General features: G+C 36.7%; 1 protein-coding gene across 5 annotated transcripts in view; it reads right to left on the bottom strand.

The window, feature by feature from the left end:
* PHKB (phosphorylase kinase regulatory subunit beta) overlaps window positions 1-21177 on the bottom strand; it is a 67023-nt gene that overhangs the window by 29113 nt on the left and 16733 nt on the right. For all 5 annotated transcript variants that reach the window (XM_058034363.1, XM_058034366.1, XM_058034364.1 and 2 more), the window contains 8 exons: window positions 20423-20538; window positions 14874-14937; window positions 12187-12282; window positions 10415-10612; window positions 9782-9839; window positions 7812-7889; window positions 5788-5946; window positions 2718-2812 (listed from right to left, as the gene is read on the bottom strand). In XM_058034363.1, the coding sequence (XP_057890346.1) occupies window positions 2718-2812; window positions 5788-5946; window positions 7812-7889; window positions 9782-9839; window positions 10415-10612; window positions 12187-12282; window positions 14874-14937; window positions 20423-20538 (864 nt within the window). The remainder of the gene's footprint in view (window positions 1-2717; window positions 2813-5787; window positions 5947-7811; window positions 7890-9781; window positions 9840-10414; window positions 10613-12186; window positions 12283-14873; window positions 14938-20422; window positions 20539-21177) is intronic.

Genomic DNA, 21177 nt, shown 5'->3' with positions numbered 1-21177 from the left:
ATATTACCTTACTTTCCTTTACCTAATTCTTCATTGATGCTTCTAAGCTGTAAAAATAAGGTTGGAATATTTGAAACACTTTCCATTGCTTGCTTAAATCTACACTATTGTGTGAGTATCAGACATATTTTTGTAGTGGCACCAAAGCCACAAATATATTAAATTAATCAAATTTTCAGTGGCAAGTGTTTAGAGTTTATAATTAATGCAACCACAAAATAAAAATATGCCTACATGGAAAACATATTTCTTGAAGAAATATTTACTTAGCACAGAGCTTCAAATAAAAATTTTAAAAGCCTTCTTTTTGGTACATCTCCTTTCAAAACACAGTATCACAACAAAATTTATAGACACAGGCTTCTGAAATGTTTACATATCCTTGTTTATTGCTTACAGGAATAAAATTTAATACAAATGGAAATAGTTTTCTGTTCAATTTAACTGACTAATTCTTTAGCTATATGGAAAAGAGAAGACATCATTAAAGAGAAGAAACTACTTTTGATTTCTAAAGACATCATTAAGATGTGCTGTGTTCTCATTTTGTATGGTATTTTTAGTCATTTTTCCCTGCACTTTAAGGCAAATATGATACTGATTTTGCATAAATTAGCTCAATTAGATAAAATGGCATAATCAAATATTCAGACAAACTGGTTAAGCAAATCTAAAACATGGATTAAAAAAGCCAACCTCAAGATTCTTGTCTGGAACTTGAAGACCTTTGCTGGTACAGCTCCCCTGAGTCATGTCAGGGCATCTTTAACCTTCTCTTAACAAGGACCCATTTGACATCTGCATGAAGGAATATTTTGCTCTGATACTGCAGCAGTAAAACCACCCAAAATACTGCAGCAGCTGTTCCAGTACAAACTATCCCAAAGAAATCCCACAGCCTCCTGGCTGCCATGCCAAAGGCCTGATGCCACAGTCTCTATTTCCCACTAATTCAGAAGGGCATCCCTCCCTTCTAACCCCCACTGGGTACCATATCTTTAGTTCTGGCATTTACATTTCAAAGAAACACATGCACAGTCATCTCTGGCAAAGGAGTATCACCACTGGGAAGAACACAGCTAGAAGCAGACCTGGGCATGCCCAGAATTTCCTTCCTTCTTCATGTACTGTCTGAAGATGAAGTAAAATATCAAAATGCAACTGTTATTCTCAACACTGCTGACTTTTAAACTCCCTACTGCATTGCTGAGTTTTACTGGGTAGCTGCATTTTACTAAGTTCTTTAGTGACTCACTAAGTGGCCCTCAATGTCTAAGCCATGAGAAAACAAATTATCATTGCATTATTTATTATCACTTTTGGGAAGCTCTCAGAGCAGAGGCTATTTCTCTCTGAAGATCTGCAAACTGCCTGTCACATACTGGGTACCCCAAATAGTTGTAAAAGTGCTTTTCTGCTAAGACACTTCCTGATGAGTCACAGAGTGCCTGCAGAACAAAGCCTCATCTTCTTCAAAGTGCTCAGCTGTGGCATATTAAAACTGACTGGTTTGAAGAATCAAAGCAAGAGGAATCAGAGGGGCTGACTCAACACAGGCCCCTCCTGAGGGCACCCCAAAAGGGCCAGCAGCCCCCAGGTTCTGTCACATTCATAATCCCATGATGAAGAACAAACAAAGAAACCAGCAACAAAGGACATCACTGAGCTTTCATTATGTCACAGGAACATGGCAAGTGCTGCACTGTGAGCAATGAAAGTCTCCTTATGAATGAACCAACATCAGGCACATGGATTACCTTGGAAACAGGAAATAGTAGCAAACTGAGGGGATAGCAGCATTTGGATAGAACAAGAAAAACATTGTTCAGGTCTGAACTTGGAGTGAATCTTAAGATAAATACTTCATCTCTTATGCTTCAGTAACAAATTCTCAATGCTGAACAAGGAACTTCTCAAATATACATTCCTCATACAAAAATAAAAAAGGCTGAAACACATCTTTGAGCTAGACATTTCCACAGTTCTTACGTGTTTAACTCAAGGAGGTCCCTACACACAGACATGTACATATCTTGCTGTCTCATTCACTACAGATTTGAATTACCATGTTTCAAGCATTCCCCATCCCTGGTCACTCATTCCTGCTGTGCATTTAATCCAAATACAGAACATGGAATCATAGAATCATTAAAGGGCCTTTACAGTCAGAGTCCAACAATTGAGCCAGCACCCCTAAACCCACTGAACCCTGTCCTTAAATGTCACATCTGCACATCTTTTAAATATCTTCAGGGATGGTGTATCAACCATACAAAAAGAAAAAAAAACCCAAAAAACCCAAAACCAACAAAAAAACCCCAAAACCCTCATTCTTATAGCTCTTAGGAGCTCCAAATACAAAAAATATTAATATATTGCAGTTGAAATTACTTTGAAGGAGTAAGAAAAGCAGATTCATTCTTGCCTTCCTGACACAACTTAAAACTCGAGACACATACCTGTTTATTAGCAGTTATTGATATTTACATTTTATCTATCATTTTCACTGCATCACTTAATTTGAAGGCAAACGCTCATCACTTCCTCAAAACTGAAGATGTTATAATTTCCTTCTAAAAGCAACCCTCCATCAGTTCAGAAAATGTACACACACTGAATATTTTCTCTGCACTTTAGCTGCAATATCAGAGGAGCATGCATAGCACCTAGATGACAATTTTTCAGTACAAATATAATAACAGCAGGCTGATGCTGACCTGGTTGGAGAACCTCATGCTGACGTTGCGCTGGTCCTGGGGAGCCACGTAGCGGCCAATGGGGTCCAGATCTTTAGGGCTCACTAATTTATCAGCTGAAAGGAAATGAGGATAGAAATGCAGAATGACTTCAGTACTTTCTGCAGCTTTTGTGAAGACATGTCAACTTTTGTGTTGTAGTTGGTTCTGCTTTGTTTTAGATCAATGATTCATAAAAGCACATTTTGAAAAATTCAGAATTCTATTAATTTTAAAATGGATGACTCAGGCTTTGTTCTTGCCACAGCTAATTACAGCACTGTGGTATAAAAACTCAAGCCTTTATTTGCTCACAGGGATATGTTAATAGATGATATGCAGACACCAGACTCCACAACATAAGTCACTAAAAAAGCCCTTAATCCACAACCATGGAATTATTCTAGAGCGTTAACTATGAACTCAATAACCAGAAAAACAGCCTCTATTTTAAGGTAATCACATGACTTGAATCCTGGAAAGAACAAGAGATATCAAAGGTGCCTCTCAATAGGTTAATTCAGGAAGAAATTGTGAAAAAAAACTAATTAAAAATATTTGAAATCTAGCAGTTGCTACATGGAGTTCTTTTACATGGGGGAGAAAAACCCCACTAAACCTAAACCCCCAGTATTTTAACCTTCTCCTGAAAAAGCACTCCAATAAAAATACACAAGTAAAAACTTTCAACAAATTCCTTGAATACAGGTTCATAATCTAGTATGAGCTATTATACCCTTAAAATAAGCTTTCTTCTACCAAAATTGTATTTTGACAGGAAACTGTCCAAACTTGATCTAATTTCTAACACAGAGTAAGTCACAATATATCAACAGACTAATATAAAACTTAAGCTAACTGCTAGTGAATATTCATCACCATTAGCACAAGTATAAATGTGCTGGACTGCAAAAGCAGGTTCTTTTGTTAGCTCCCTATCTGCATCAGCAGCAGCTGACAACATTTAATCCATTTGGTTTACAAAAATATTTCTAAAATTCTTAGTTCTAGGCAGCACTGAATCCACAGAACAAGATATAAGAAGTCTAAGGAAAAACAAAACAAAAGGAGCTACTACCCAAAAGACTGAGTGAATTTTCAGTTGCTAAATACCAGGGACTCCTTTCCCTTGCTCCAAAATGGGGACCTTAACATAAAGGTTTTACAAACCTCATCCAAAGCAAGAAGGAAATTCTGTGGAAAACAGCATCACCACCTGCAAAACACATGCTTTTTTCCTTCATAAACAGTTTTTTCAGTTGCAGAAATGTGCTCTCCAACAGTGACACACAGGCACTTTCACTCTGTTACTCAGCATTTGTAAGCAGGATCAAGATTTTGACTTCCCTGTTCCTGTTTGCCCCTCTGTGGGAGGGTAAGAATTGACTCAGGCTCACGTTGCTGCATTCAGAAATATCTGCACCTCGAGAGGCAGAGCCCAGGCCCAGAGACAGCAGCAAAGGCTACAAAGGTGGTACTGTGTGCTGCCTACACAGCACGAGCAAGGAGGCTGAACAAACACAGATTAATTGATACCCTGGAGGCAACACAATGATTTCTGAATGGATAATGAAATGGGAAACCAATACCTTCCCAGATATCAAAGTATTTGGAGCCAGGCTTCCACTTAATTAGCAACCACCAACAAGCAAAGTAAGACACACAAACACTTTCACCAAGGACAAGATTGTTATTCCAGTAGGTTTTCACCAGTAAGGAGCAAAATTGAATGCACCAAACTCTAAATTAGCAGGAATAAATGGAGTCCCTGATATAACAACCCCTGATGAACACACTATGAGAGAAGCAGGGAAAAATTGCTATGAAATTTTGCATATTTTGAAAAAAAAAATTAAAAAATAAATAAAATAAAAAAGCAGTGTGTAAGAATGCTCAGCAAAGAACTGAAACACAAGAATGTTTATGTTACACAAACAACAGCTAGCAAACTATAAATAGAACTTATTAACCAGCATTCTGCAGGTACAGAAACACACAAAGATCAGTACAAGATCAATACTAGCTGAACTACTACAGCAACCTACACACACACTGGAGGATTACTTGGCTAATACTCTTATAAGATAAATTATTGTTTTAATTATTAGTGAGATTGCCTGCATTTACTTTGAAGTGTTGGCAAAAAGAGGAATTTTGCAAGCAAAACCAAACAGGTGGAGTACCAGACAGACTCTGTCCCTCTATACCTAAAGATACATCCACTCTTCTTGCCAACTGCTGAATTTTTAAACTCCTCTTAAATTTCTCTCATTTTTATTACCAACAACCTGTTTCCCTTCTGTGCTAACAGAAAAATAGTTTCCAGAACCCCATCTACTGATTACTAGGTAACTGCTGATCATGTTAAAATAAAGTAATATATATTTCTCCTGAAAGAAATACTAAAGGAGAAACCCAACTGTGAAGATTTTTCTGGATTAAATATTCTTTTTGCATTAGCCTATAAAATCATTCCAAGTGAGACTGAGAGTTTGTGACTGAAAATCACCAAAACAACCTTCACTGGTCAAACTTTGACACACACATTCAATTGCTCATACAATTGAAAAAGGGTAAAAATAACACAGACGAATGAATCATTGCCTTTCTCTGAGACTGCAACGACTCAAAGTTTCAACTTGCCTTGCTTAAGCAGTCAATAATTGGAATTAAATGCTATAAATAATTTACAATGCAATGTTAGTTCATAGGTGTTAGCATGAGGAGAGGAGGGTTAAGGGGAGGAGTATTGCAGTTGGGGTGATGATTCTTAGTGTATCTGTACAGTGATGAAGCTGATACACTTAACCCAGAAAGCATCACATTAATATACTCTGTCATGAAGAAAAGGAAATAGGAGGGAAAGCCAGAAAAAAAAGAAAACTCATCATGTTTAGGTTTTCAGTACTCTATGAAATATTCCACTAAGCTGCATAGTACGCAGCATAAAACCAAGAAGACTGCAAAGCAATTTTGATCTGTGCCAGATAAAGGCAATGCCAGGTTGGATTGAGGAGGAAGGCAGGGCAAAGGGGCAGGAGGCAGCTCTCACCCAGCAGCTTGGCAATGATGTACACGGCCTGGCCCCACAGGAACAGCTTCCCGTCCCGCCCGTTGTTGCTGGGGAAGCGCCGCTGGCTGCCCGGGCTCCTCTGCTCCGCCTCCACAAAGTCAGCAGGCACGTAGTAATACTTGGGGACAACAGGGCACCCTGGGGACAGCAAGCACAGCCAGAGAGTAAACATCACTGCCAGGACGCGACTGCAGTGCCCTAAGAAAGCTGAAGTGGATCCAGACCAGGAAATCTTGCACCCCAGTAACAGTTTGAACAGAGATTGTCATTTGTGTTATCTCAGTGAGCAATCCCAGGGCAATGTTAAACTGCTTTGGATTTCACCAGACATTTCCTCAGAATTTCTTCCCAGAACAGGTATGTTGTCTGTGCAGCACCTTCTGTGCCAACTGAAACTAACAGAAGTCACCTGAAGGAAAAAGCAGAAAGCCTTAAACAAAAGCCATGAAAGCTGGGTCCCAGTGAAACACTCAGGGTGCTGTGCCCCCAGTTAACACAGGCTCAGTATCAGACAACTCTTTCTAACTAAAACTCCTGCTCAAAAAAGAGTCAACTTGGTTTTGGATCATTTTATTCATCAAATGTTTAAAATGATTCTTGAAACACCATGAAACAAAATGGCATAACTTCTCTACTAAAGATATATACCTTGTACCTAGAATTATGCCACAGGTATTGCTGATCATTTTAAACTTTATTTCAGAACTTTTTAAGTGGACATGCATCAGGAATTTAGAGACATGATTACAAATGACTGACCTAATTATATGAAATTGAAAAGCAAATTAATATGCTTCCTGCATAATTAAATTCCACCTTAATATTGCTCTACTCTTGAACTAATTTGGATAAACAACAGGTGATAAACAGAATAAAGCTGCAGTGTCTTACTATTTGCTTAGGAAAAAATCAAATTACGGGGAAGAAGCAGAGAAAAAATGGAAGAGCAATAGTTATTAGAGATATTAGATTCAAATGAGTGAGGCACCAAACAACACCCAGAAATTTTAAGATGTGACATTTGTGATGACATGCAACAAAAGGAACCACAAGATTAATTTAGTGTGCACAAAGCTTCACATACTCATTATTAATCAGAAAAAAGTGACAACCAGCAAGAAAAATTTGCTACATAATGCAAATTTGGTAAGGGAATGTTTGACTGCCTTACAGAAATTAGTTCACTTCAAAAAGTTTAAAGAACAAGGCATATTCTGCATGCACTTGTGTAACTGTACCACAGATGTAAGAACAGGTGACTTAAATGCTGAGTTTTAAAATTGGATTGTTCTGTTCTCAGGCCATTTCTTTTCCTCCCACTCAAACTTATGGCCTTTTTCTTTTTTTAACTGAAGTTTGGATGGCTGTGCCTGTAGGCCACCACTAGCCTTTTCTGCAGTGCCACAAAAATTCTGAAGTGCTCACTTTAAATAAGAGAACATTTATAATAAAATTATTATGTAGCCACTTTCCCAGCTCTAAGGTAGAAACAATTTCACATGCATATTCCAAATTATTTTTTAGAGCTTGCAAAATTAAGTGACAATGAATGATGAGAGTAATTCTCAGCTGGGTCCAGGTGGGACATTGAGACAATCTGACTGCTGGTAGTTAATATTTGCCTGAAAAGAAGTGAACTTTGTAAACAATGAAGCAGAGGTGAAGGAGGGGAGGAACGAGTGGGCACAGTGTAAATCTTACTTTAGGATCACATAAATTGTGATAATTAAAGTAACATTTCTCTGGGAAAATGCTACTGATTTTTCCAGAAAAATGTTACCTTTATTATCACAATTTATGATGCAATATATCTACATAAAAGGTAATTTTAGAATTAGTATTTTTCCACTAGGAAACATGTTGATGCCCTTACTTCTCATTTGTTCTGACCACAATATACATTAGGAAAGCAATTAATACATTAATAGGTAAGTCAGGATTTTTACAATTTCAGGTCAATAAAAAGGTACAATTGTTTCAGAAGAACAATTTCCAGATAATACCTTCAGGTGTATGTTGAAGCAAAGGGTCCAGAAGATCCTGATATTCCTTTACTTGTGTAGGATTTCCTCTAAAAATGCCTAAAAATAACCAAACAATAATTGATTTAATGGAAGAAATAATTTTTCTATGACCTCAAGGTTCATAAAAGAGGAATAAAAAAAAATCCAGTGTTTTACTTTTCAAAACTATTAAGTGCCTAGACAGTAAATAGCTCACAAAAAGGAAAAGACTGAGCTGTAGATCACAACAGTCAACTCCCTGGTGCTGCTTTTGGGGAGACACTGATATGTTAGGGATTACCAGTCCCTTAAAAGCTGTTTTAGCAGAACTTCCCAAGATGAATCTGATGAATGCTAGCATGAGTAATGTTCAGTTCATGGAAAGTTCTTAAATGAAAACACATATTAACAATACAAACCCCATTTCTGTTCATCAAAGAAAATATTGATCTATTTGACAAGCAAGATGATGTTTTAAAGCAGAATATTTTTTAACATTCAAAGAGGAACAAGCTAGATGAAAACTTGGCATTATAAATCTTATACTAATATTCCCTTCTTCAACTATCAATTTTTTTTTCTTTCCATGGCTCTTCAACACTCCATCCAAACTCAAAGTTTAACAAGTATTGTTCACCATACTCTCAAATCTTCCTGAGTATATACACAGGAATATTTACAGCTATCAAGAGACACAAATGCAATCAAAGTTTGCACACAAAAAGGTGTGTGACAAGTGACACACTGAGCATTTCCAAACACTTGAGGATACTCATGACATAGGAGCAATGTCTGCTCCTCCCACATCCTTGTCTTTTTGCCATTGCTGCACTTCAGATTTTGCATTCAGGAAGTTTGTGGATTTGGAGATATTTGCACAAAATCTACCAACAGAAATGTTCGGTTTCCTAAAAGTGTGGTCCAGGCAAAAAGGACAAGGACAATATGTGCAAAGTATGTAATTTTTAGGGTTTTTTGGATACAAGAAGCGTAAAATGCTTTTTTTATTATTTTGTTAAGCTCAGTTGAAGATGACTATCTTTTTGTTCTCAAAACTGCAAGTGGGCAGCATTAAATGTCAGTGCCTTTCTCCTCAGTTTTGGGCCTCACTCTTTGAAAAATGTCAAATATTTCTTTAGAAATATCAATTGTGAAACCTTATTATATCTTCAAACACAACATTTTAATCTGTGGGTGGCCACTGAGCAGTTGGGGCTGATGGAAGATTTCTGTGCCCCTCACTGTCTTCATCTGCAAACTATTCAACATGCTAGAAAAGATGGACAGATTTTAATCCATTAAAAAATCTTTGCAACAATTGTAACCCTACTCATGTTTTTATTCAGACTTCTGTTCTATGCAAGTTCCAGCTTCCATCCTGAGATCACCCCTTGAGCTCCTTTGCTGTGTCTCCCGTGCTCACGTCAAGACCGAGGGAGGGTCATTTTTGTTGGTTTTGTTTTGATGTTTTTATTTTGTTTTATTATTCAATCAGACTGACTATGTGAAAAATTGTGGCTAGAAGGAAATGAAACCTTTCCTGGTTGCCTTTCTTCTCTTCTGAATTCTGATTGAATTGCCACACAATGCTCAACTTGAGAAGCCCTGGTGCACATTGAGTGTGGCAGTGTGCTCTCCCTCCCTTTTCTTTCCCGTGCTGCTCTGAAGTTCTGATACATCTGAAAGTTTTTCAGGCTTAAAAGGCAATGCAGAACAATGCCACAGACTGAAGCTTTTAACAAATCCTTACCAAGTTATATTCTAAAAACAGTTCACATTAGAAATGCTGAAATATAGCGGGTTGGGATGCTTGGGGTTTTGTGAGCCAGGAGGCAGAACTCTCACTGAGATATTTAGTGCCACTGCATTATGGTTTATTTTGGCAGGACAGGAAAGTAATTTTGTATCTTTCCTCTAAAAGCTCATTTCTCTTATGCCTTTAAGGAGCAGGAATGTAAAACTATACTTACCATCAATTATCATGAAAATAAAAAAAATAGGGAATTCACACTCAATGCCATCAAAAAGCTGCAAAGAAGAAAAATTCATCAGACATTTCATCATTTTCATTTAAGTAAATATATATCTGAATAATCCTGCAGAGTAATTTCCTAGCAACAAAAGGCAAACTTGAATGCAAAAATATTTTAGTACATTTAGTATCAGTTAATTCTATGGGCACTTTAACTGTGCCTTTACATCTGCTGTGGCTTTTTCTCAAGCAGACTATTTAAATAATCTACTTTTCATTTTTTAGAGAGAAGCTATGGGGGAAAATATAAATAAATTTTCATTTAGATAACCTTAACTGATAAATACTGTGATCAAAAGCAAAATTGTTTTCCACACACTCAAACTGTAGTCAGCTGTGAAATTAAATGAAATGATAAATAATTTCCTTATTTGTTATGTGAAATCAACTGTACCCTAAATGTAAATGAAAGCACATTCATTACAAAACAAGCCAATGACTCAATGCTGACTGAGCAATCTCTGAAAACTGCAGATGCAAATTCCAGCAGGCACCTCCTTGCCTTGGAGGCTGTGGGAGCCCCTGAGCAGTGTGGCTGCAGGGGCTCAGGGTGTCAGGGGGGCAGATTTACCTTGATCTCTGCTGGTTTGTAGTAACGCCGTGTCCTGTCCTCCAGCGCCGTCCTGTAGCCATCCCTCAGAAACCTCTTAAACCCATATTTGCCTTTCAACTTCCTAATAATTTTATCTAGTGTTTGACCAAACAGAACCTCATCATCCAAAGCAAATCCAGGATAACTAAGGCAGGGCAGAAGAGCTGCATCAGTATTCTGTAGGAGAGGGAGAAATGACATTATGAATTTAATTAGATCTCTGACAATTATTTGATGCACAAACAAAGACTGTTTAACTTACTAAGTGAAATATACATTTGGAACATTATCTTATCAAAATCATAGTGCTAATATAGGAAATAGTGTGCAAAATAAGACTTCTTAGGAAGTATCAAGATAAACTACAAACCAAATGTGCAGATATACAATTTAGAAGATAACTAATTTCATTCAGAATGTCACCTGTTTTACGGCTGATAATGTGCAGGCACATTTGAAAACATAAAACTTTGTGTTTTGGGACTTTTTTGTTTGTTTTTTAAATACATTCTCCAGATTATTCCCAGAGAAAACACAAACATGTGGGTATCATATGCTCAAAAAGAAGCACAAGTATTTCATAAAGGTGCAATGCTGAGAAGTATCTGTGATTAAATCGTCATTTTTGAACAGCTTTTTCAGAAACATTCTTAGGGTGCTGGAACAAACAAGCCTATCTGATTTACAATTAAGAAGATAAGGGAATAATTCCAGGAAAAAATATGAGAAACCTTCTCAAGAACCATGCAGATCGCTCATGAATTACAAACACTAGAAAAATTACTAATTAGTGCATCACCTCTACAGGTAAGCTTCCAAAAACACACAAAAAGTATCATTTTCTGCTGATATAGTCAGGATACTTAACTACTTAAAATTTCTGCCAATATGACTGAAATTAACCCAACAAAGGAAGAAAAGAACACAAAGATTTGTATGGGAGAAGTTATAAAATCAGCTTCTATTGGAATATTTCAAGTCTCCAGCAAATAACAAACAGCAAGAGTTCAAAAAGACCATTTGACTATAGAAAAAGTAGCTGACAGTGCCTTTTATTTAAATTATCCAGCACTACAACTCTGCTATAATTCTTCTACACAATAAGTAAACTATTAATGTTTCAGATTAATAGCCTGTTTCATGAACAAAACTGCTATTATATTCCAGAATGAATAAAAAAGCAGAACCCTATTATCACTCATTTTAAATTACTGATTCTCTACCACCAAATTTACCTTTGATGGTAGCACTGAACTAGATGTTTTTTTAGCTCATCTATATTTATGTCATTTAGATTTACTCACTAAGGAAATACATTTGTAACGGTAGTTTATAACAACAAGAAATTGTTCATATTCAGCAATTTATGATAAGCCAAGCTTAAAGGCTTTTTTCCTAGACAAAAGAAAGAATTAAAGCTAAAACAAAGGGTTTCAAAAGTGCAGACACTGTGTATAGTGGAAACTAGGCCAAAAGAAAAACAAATCCCCAAGGCTGCAAATCTCACTTAAGTTATTTCAAATTTTATTTTAAAATTGTCTGGAAAGCTACCAAGAGGTTACCATTTTAATCTAACTATTAAAAAAATAAAGAAGATCATATTAATTCCATATTAACTACAACGCAGTGACACTTAACAAGCAGAACTTTAACAGCTTCCCAGCAAATTTCACATTTATCAAGCAGATCAGAAGGTCATATGCACTTGCTTCCCCCACACTCTGCTGAGGTGAATTTCTTTAATGACTTACATGAGACCTTGACTCCCGGGGCAGCAGCGAGCACAGGGTCTGTCTGTTCCGGTTATGGGCATCGAAATCCACAAATATGACAGACCAAGAGCAGCCCTGGAACACAACATTGCATTTGTTTAGGCAATTTTTTATAATTTGTTTAAGCTTGGTGCATCCTGCTGAAACACTGCTCCTGTGTTTCATTTAGGTTATGTTGTCGTTGCTGAAAATTCTAATCAGAAAACACAGCACAACATCAAGTCGAAAATATTTTGATTTTTCAATATATTGAAGTATAGCCAAAATTAGATGGCTTTATCACTGATTAGTAATTATATGATTCATTCAAGCTGTTAACTCTTCTATTAATACTTGAAAAATGAGGCTTCTATTAAGGACAAACAAAAAAGAGTAGTTGTTCTTCCCTGTGAATACAGGAAATGTTCTAAACAGTGATGCTGAATATTTCATTACAAGTCAGAACACAAACAATTGGATATTCAGCACAGGTACTGCTTTGGAAAAGGACTTTCATAGCAAATAAAAATAGTCTGCTTTTAAGTTATTGTAAGGTTTGCATTATCAACATCTATTCCTTGGTAAAATTCACTTCCTAATAAAATCAGTAATTTCACACTGTATTTCTCTGTCAACTTCCTGATACTTCCTGAAACACTAAATTCCCCTGGCTGAGACAGAGTTTAAATAGAATCAATATAATTTAGAACTATTACCAGGAGGCAACTTCTTCTTCAGGTTTGTTAATGAATAGGTATCTTCATAAGTGTTGCAACTGATAATGAATTTCAGAACGTGAATCTCAGTCAATGTGAATTCATTCCACTAATGGTCATAAATCCTAGAAATTTTCATAAATCCACCAAATTTCTCCTAAACAGCAGCCAATTTTTTTGTATACAACTTTCCTAGGAAGACTGTTCCAGAGCCCACCATTCTAATTATTAAAAATTTCAATTTCCAGTGAAGTTTCTACATAAATACCTCACCACCCTTCTTTGTGTGCCAGTACCAACATCCACTAAGATGCTTCTCCAAAGGGTTTTATTCTTACTTATACTTTACTGCACTCTAATTATATATAGTTATCATAAAAATGCACAGCTTTTGCTTTACTAGGGTAAACAAAACCCCAATTTTTTCCACTGTCCCCAGGGGAAATAATCTGTTTTCTCAGTCATTCTAGCAAGATACACACTGACTAGTGTTGCAATAAGAATGTACACAAAAAATAAATCACATTGGCTTTGATGGTTTTAACTTTCTTCTTAATCCAGGTTCTGATTATTCACAATTCTCTAAACTCACCTACAAACCCTGAACACAACCTGCCTCCACGTGCAGTTCCAAAGTCTGTGCTGCAGGGAAGGATCCTCTGGGGGTTCAGGAGCAGCCTCATTTGCATTCCCTAAACCCACAAGCACCTTGTTTGACAAATGAACTATTTTTCACTTATCTAAAGACTGTAAACTTCTGGAGTAAGAACACTGTACAGAGACTTGATTTATGAAAAAAAAAAATTAAAAATTGTTTTTGCCCAACCCAGTAGAGGGCATGCAGCTCATACACAAACAGCTCTGCCCAGGTCAGGCTTCAATGTGCTGTCTTGCTGTGAGCAGTGCTCCCCAGCAGTGATTTCTGCAGGCTGTACCTGTGCAGCTGCAGGTGCAAACAAATCTCTTGAGGGGCTCAAGGGGATTTCTCAGACCCACTGGAACACAGCTGGAGCTAAGCACAAAGGCAAACTCTGCATAGACTGAAGGTCAAAATGGGTTCTGTTAATGCCGGCTACAGATCTCAGAAATAAACTCTCAAACAATCTCTTAAAGCATTTAAATGGGTCTTGCTTCAGCAATTTATTCATCCTTTTTAGAATTCAGCAAAAAAAATTGAAAAAAACCTCAACAGCCACATTTACTGGTGCCTGAAACTATTGGGAAGGTAAAGATTATAGATAAATGTCATTTCTGAAAGAATAACAATGCATATACAGTGTGTGGTCATTACTAAAGATCCTTACTACTCCTAGTTCTGAACACCTGACATCAGCTTTTAGAATGCATGGCATCTCTCTCCCATATATACATTTTCTAAACCATTAATTTGGAAGATTTTAGCTACAGACTACTGTATAGCACCAAAGACAAACACGCACACAGAAGGGGAACCCACAGCAGATAGAAAAGTCTCAGAAAAGGCTTGCTTCCCTAATTGATCCAAGCCATATAAAGGATGAGAAAAGACTTCACAGATGTGCAACACACTGAAATTAAAAACAGGTTAAAAAGTGAGATTATATAAAAGCAGCTTGTTTAAAGTCTTGATCAAAAGGCACATGAAGGAAGCAGACAAAAGGAAGGTAATGCTTGAAGGGGGAAGTATATTCTAGTATCAGCAACAGATACAGTTCTGAAGGAAAAAACATTTTGGCAACAAAATTCTTTTTCAGACTAAGCTACAACCACTTTGGAATTTTTCTAAGGAAAAATCTCAAGTGATTCTTGATAGAAAGGGCACTAATGATTTTATCAGATAAATTCTGTACCTGAAACAGCAGCAAGCAGTTTGCTGACTTTCTTTAAAGCTGGACTCTAACAAACTGTGCTAGACACTTCTAAATATCCTCTGATTTACCTGGTAAATCATTATTGCTAACAACAAAGGAGGGAAACAAACACTTCTATTACCTGATTTCCAAAGAGATTGAAACCATTAATTGCTTCTAAAGCTGCTTTTGCCAGTCCCACGGAGCTGAGGAGAAAGCAAAACAAAACCCAGAGGTATCACAATTCAAGCCCAGGCTAAAACTTGACACACTTGATAGCTTTGAGTGCCAGGACCTTTTCTTGATTTGAATTTCACGCTTATCCTTCATGTTACTAAAATGATGATGCAGCAAATTTGGGGTTGGTTTGGTGGTAGGTTGGGTTTTTTTCTCTGAAGTATTACTCAGCATTTTTATTTGTCTTCAAATGTCAGAGACCATCTCATAAATGAACTTTTGTTCTCACCTTGCTATCAGACATTGGCATTATGCATTTCAAGGTCTTGCTAATATCACAGAGACAGAGGATTTAATTCAGCACAATTTTTCAAACCAGCTCTCGAGCATTAAACTTTAAAGACTGATTTCTAGCTTTCAATATAATAAAAGAGCTCATCAATCTGAACTCACAACAGAAGGATTTTCTGATGTCAACCATATAGTGACACATCTTTAATTTCACTTCATCACAAAGAAAACAGGACCCAGAAATTCCATCAACAATTCCACTCACATTTTAAGACACTATGGATTAAAATCACTAATAATTATATAATTAAAAATATCAAATTATATATTAAAATTATTTATTAACCCTTATGTAAATGCCACAGTACAAATAAAATACATTTTAACAAAGTTTTCAACATTTTCATTTAAAAAGTGTCCTTTTCTATTTACCTTGTGAGAATTATTTAAAAAAAGTGAAGGAGCATTCTTTTCCTTTCAGCTTCACTTCTCTTTTTCTCAGTTTTTAAGATTACATAAATATAGATAAATATTCAGATAATAAGCACTAACTCACACTTCTATGTAAGAGGTGTTGTGACTGTATTGACAAACAACATCATCATCGAGCCCCCCACCAAAAAATTGACAACAATAAATTGGCAGAAATCTGCAAACAGGGACTGCTTCAATCTTTATTTTTCTATACTCCATGCAGCACTCTGGGATGGAAGCAAACATTTTACCTTACTCTAAATAAACTGATTTTTACTATCTAGTATTGTAAAATATGTAATTTCAAATGATTACAAACAAATTCATATTATTAATATGGGGTCTAATTATGATTACACAGGAAATACTGAAAAGAATGAAAATAATTCAATGCAGTTCCAGAATTTGGTTTTTTAAGTATTATTTTACCTGTGTTAGTTCTAATATTAGAAATACTTTGTACTGTTTTCACACTTTATCATTTACAAACCCCCATGCTCCTCTCTGAAACACTGCCAGGAATGATTCTCCTGGGCTCCAGTTCTAATTGCTCAACAAGAGAAGGCTGAAGCAGCCTAACCACAGCCTGCTCTGAGCAGCTGCCTCTGCCTGGTGCCCTCTGATGCTGAAAGCTTTGAGAGCTGCAGAATGAGATGAAGAAATAAACTGAACTCAGAAGAGCTGGGAATGTAATTATTTTTCTGGCTTTGTTTCATACCTAAAAAAAAAAAAAAGGTAATTGTTCTAAAAATTGCTTTATTCTAATTATCACCTAGCCATTGACCAAATAAATTGGTATGATGACTCAGAACAGAACTTTTCAGACGAATTCAGTATTATCAAACTGCGTATACAGAAGGTAAAAATCAGAGAAATCTTGCACACTTGAGGTTGTATCACATGTTAAAATCTCATATTTTCCTTTCAAGTAACAGTCCTAATATCAACATGATCCATTTTCAGAGTGAGAAAAAACTTACTGATACAAGGTAGAGAAGTAATAAATGTTCAGTTGGTATTCAGATAACGTAAAACTACTCAACCTGTCTACAAAATAGGCTGATACTGCTTGAATGACATTCAAGACAAACATGTATTCCTTCCTTGAAATCATCTCTGCTTTGCAGACTCAATCATTATTCCACAATAATAGTAGTAAAAAATTTAGTAATTTACTGTAATTTATCAGCATTTTTCTATCTCTAGTTATTGAAAGCCCCTGGAAACTTCATTATTCTCACAATTACTGGCCAGTGACCATATAAACATCCCAACATTGTCAATCACTCTCTTCACCACACACACAAGTACTACTTAAATTATCAAAAGTTTTATTGGGTAAATGACAGGAGGAAGTCCTTTAAAAGAAAAAAGAAGTCTGTGAAGAGCCTTTGTATCAAGTGTGTCTTTACAAGAGTGAACAATCACAGCACAGCACTCTTCAGGACTGTGATCACACTTCACACTCATTTCATTGCTACTGATTAATGCCTTCCTGTTGGGAAAATTGCTAAAGAGGTTCTGTAATAAACGTTATGCTTATGTCTTTATATAGAAAATACATTCCTCAGACTCTACAATTTAGTAACAAAAGAAATGGAGTGTCTTAACTGAATGGATGAATGGCAAAATGTATTTTAATAAATGTGTTGCTTCCTCCACTCATTAAGCCACTATGAATAGAGCATACTGACCTGTGGGACTCTGCCTGGAGAAAAAGGAGATGGGCACAAAGCAAAACCTCACCCAAACCCTCTTCAAACAGCCCTCTAAAAATGTCACAGGATGATGAAGTCATTGGCCACAAGGGACATATGGAACTTATCTAGCCCAACACACAACCTCACTTGAAGGCCAATATCTAACCAAGACCAATTTAAGTAAACCACAGCCTATACTAGACAAGTCTCACAAACCTCCAGGGATGGTGACTCTGCTTTGAGCATCCTGCTCTTTCCTTCTCTGTGCTTCCAATGAAAAGGTTTCTTCTTCATGTCCCCACTGAACCTCACCAGGTGCAATTCTCAGACCTTACTGGAGCTGCCAGTTATTTCAGTGTGTCAAGGATTATCAAGAGCAGCCTTTCAATCATAATGCTGCTGCAAGGTAACATTTGACCTTGAGCCATATTTAGGGCAGGGCAAGATGAGACTAACCTAGAGGAACCACTTCCAGCTTGCTAAAAGAGATTTACTAAACACACTTAAACAACAGTCATAATTCTCATTACTTTTTAATTGTTGGATTCAACCCCTCAGTAAAATACCTAAGGGCAAACACTAAAATTTGCACATTTTTAGCAAATGTAAATCAAAATACACCTTCAAGTATATCCATCCTTAATCCTCCTCCTATTCAATTTCTTGCCTCTATCTGAATGCTGTGCATTTCAACTGGAACATCAAGCAGATGTGAAAAATAAGCAAATGAGAAAAAAGTTTCTACATCACTAATAATTTTGTAACTCTATAACCCAAAAAACAACAAGGAGGGACAGCACTACAGCAATGTGCTATATACCCCAGAGAAGAGCATGACTGAGGCCCTGCAGCTCCACATTTGGGATATGAGGATGCTGCTTTGGTGATTTCCTGATTCTCAGGGTGCATATGGGAGGTGTCAGAGGCACTTTGCACAGCTCCTCAGCAATGCCTGCACAGCAGCTGGATCAAACAGCTACAGGACAAATTAATTTCTGTCAAGTTCAGCCGTATGGGAAGGGATCTCACTACAATAAAAGCTGTTACAAATCTTGCCTTTGAACCAATAAAAGACATCAATTTGCATACATCAGTGCAGACGTGCTCCACAGAGTGTTCTGCTATTTATCATTTATCACAAGTGTTTGGAGCTGTACTAAGAGACTGTGAAGGCTTAAAAATATCTGCATCTTTTAACATGGGCCATAATGTGCAGCTATTATTCACAGACTTCCAACTGTAAAATATCTTCTTTGAACAGAAAGCCTCTTTCAATAAAACACAAGAATTACCTACTTATTCTGAAAGCAAACACAGCCTGTATGGAGATTTCCATCACAGAATTTAAGGGTCAGGAGTGCACCATCCTTAACACTGCCCCTGAAGAGAGCACTTTGGGGTCCCTAATCACAGGAGACCCCCATATAGCATTTGTGGGTAGACCTGATATTCATAATTGCTTCATCAATTTGAAACAAAAGGGGGTTTTATAGCTCTCTTTGGTAGATACAATTGGAACATAAAGTATAAAGAACATTTCAGTGTACACAGAGCTTTCCTCAATAATATCTAAAAATGCCTTTTGATGCATGTTGCCCTCCCATTTTTCCTGATTTATGAGAACCAGGGAAATTGCCGACCAGCTTTCCACAGCGAAGCAGAGTATCCACATGTACACCAAGAATGATAAATAGAGGCAATACTTGTTTCTGATGACCAAAGTCTACTTCTTCAATTAGGACCAAGCTCTGTGCTTCCCCTTATGCTAGCTCAATGATCTGTTAGATTGGCCCAGTCCATCTCACTAAACTTTACCCTTAGAAAAACCAACCTATAAATGTCAGCCTAGATTAAGATAAAACAACATGCCCATTTCCATCTGTTTAAAAGATGCTCAGTTGTCCCTGAAGAAAATTCACATATTGAATAGCCAGGATGCTGAAAACAGGAGACACAGGAGTTTCAGTGCTCCTTTTGCACATTTTTACAAGGTGAGATCTGGAAAGAAGCATTTGTTTCTCTATGTAGTCTGGCATTTGACAATTTTACAGACACAGTAGGAGAAAAGAAAATCAGCAAAGTCAAAAAGCAGATTATATAACAACTCTTTTTTTTTTTTTAGCTCTCATATTGATAAAAAGGTTCTATAAAAGCCCTGAAAAACAGCCCTACATTAATAGTTTTTCTGCAAGGACATGTAAGTATATCTAAAGGTTAAAATATACATGCCTGCATGTGGGCTAAGAAAAATAATTCATTCTCAAATGACATGACAGATTTCTTTGGCAATATTGAAGGCTGGAAGAAATGTGTATTCTTTACAAGCCCTTGATAATAAGGATGATCAATAATGTTTTCAAAATCCAAAGATATCCAAGCTATAGCCATTTTTATGATTATTAAAACCTCAGAAGTCAAAAGGTGAAGGAAACAATAGTAACACTGGAATAATCAAGTTGTCAGATTACAGATTTGATCCTTCAAGGCAGAGAGCACATGAGTGATTCCACTGAGGTGAGCAGGACAACTCCAGCATTAAAATGCTCCCAGGATTGCTCCCTGTCCCTGACAGGACTCAGAACTTGCAGCATCTGAAGAACCTGGAAAAGAGCTTGGCCCTAGGCTGCTTTCCAGTGTACAGCATCTCCTTCCCACCACAGTGCAGAAGAGAAAATCTAATCTCACGATTCCACACCTTTTTAAAGCAGGATAATCCTAACCAGTTTTTTGAATATGATTCCAATCCCACTGCACATGCCTAAAGACCCTGAGCTGCTCTGAACACAAGTCTCAGAATTATATACATGCAGCTGCACATAATTACTGGAATTTGAATACTCAAATAGCTAAGCATCCATGTGGTTATTTCAGCATGCATATCATGATGAAATTATCCTCACATTTTCCCAAAATACATCCCTCAGTCTTTAGAGAACCTTAATCTAGTTCAAGCAGTATTTTCATGCATTATTATTTATAGCTTACCCATTATGAATTCTTTCCATTGATTTACTTGCCCTGGCTAACAGAGCTGCATTTGCTCACCCACCTTGAGTGCAGCTCTGGACAGCCATTGTTGTACTTGCTGCCTCTCTCCCACACACCAAAGTCTGGCACACGATAGGCTCTCTCCACACAAAACACAAGGTTCTGGATAAAGGACACCTACAGGGAAGAAAAGTGACTGGAGGAAAATGAAAGCACATCTTTTCTGTCTTTTTCCAAAAGATAAACTTGCTATTCCTTGTAACTGTTCTTTCCATCCTTTTCTGTCTCAACTCAAAGGATGGTGTTCTCAAGTTCAAATATTCTCCTTAAAACCAGTTTTTAACCACAATATGTTAAGAGCTGTCCCAACTGATGTGTGAATTTACAGAGAAGTTGCAACAAAGGCAGGGATAAAAATGATTTCATATTGAAGACACATATTTGAAGAGCTCCAATAAGCTCTTCAAAAAGGTGATACCCAAAAAGGTGATATTTTGATATTTTCAAAAAAAATTATACTAACAACATCAGAAACAAAACCAAAATTAGAACACAGAAATCCTGGTGCTTTTTCTTAATTCATTTTAAGAGAACTGATATGCCAAAGTTTTATTAAATAAACTCCAGATAACATATATTTATGCAGATTCAAACACACTCCTTTGTAAACATAAATAAAACTCTAAGCCAATTTATTATAATTAAAATCTCTTCTTGGACCAACACATTTCAACTGAATACCAAAGTACTGAAGGTATTTAAGATGTATTCAACTATAGCTGGGAACTTATTTAAACAGATAATTTTTCCTGATTT

This window comes from Melospiza georgiana, chromosome 14 (genome assembly GCF_028018845.1).
Source record: "Melospiza georgiana isolate bMelGeo1 chromosome 14, bMelGeo1.pri, whole genome shotgun sequence".
NCBI lineage: Eukaryota > Metazoa > Chordata > Aves > Passeriformes > Passerellidae > Melospiza > Melospiza georgiana.
The sequence above is the reverse complement of the archived record's forward strand: the minus strand, read 5'-3'. Positions and strand labels throughout refer to the sequence as shown.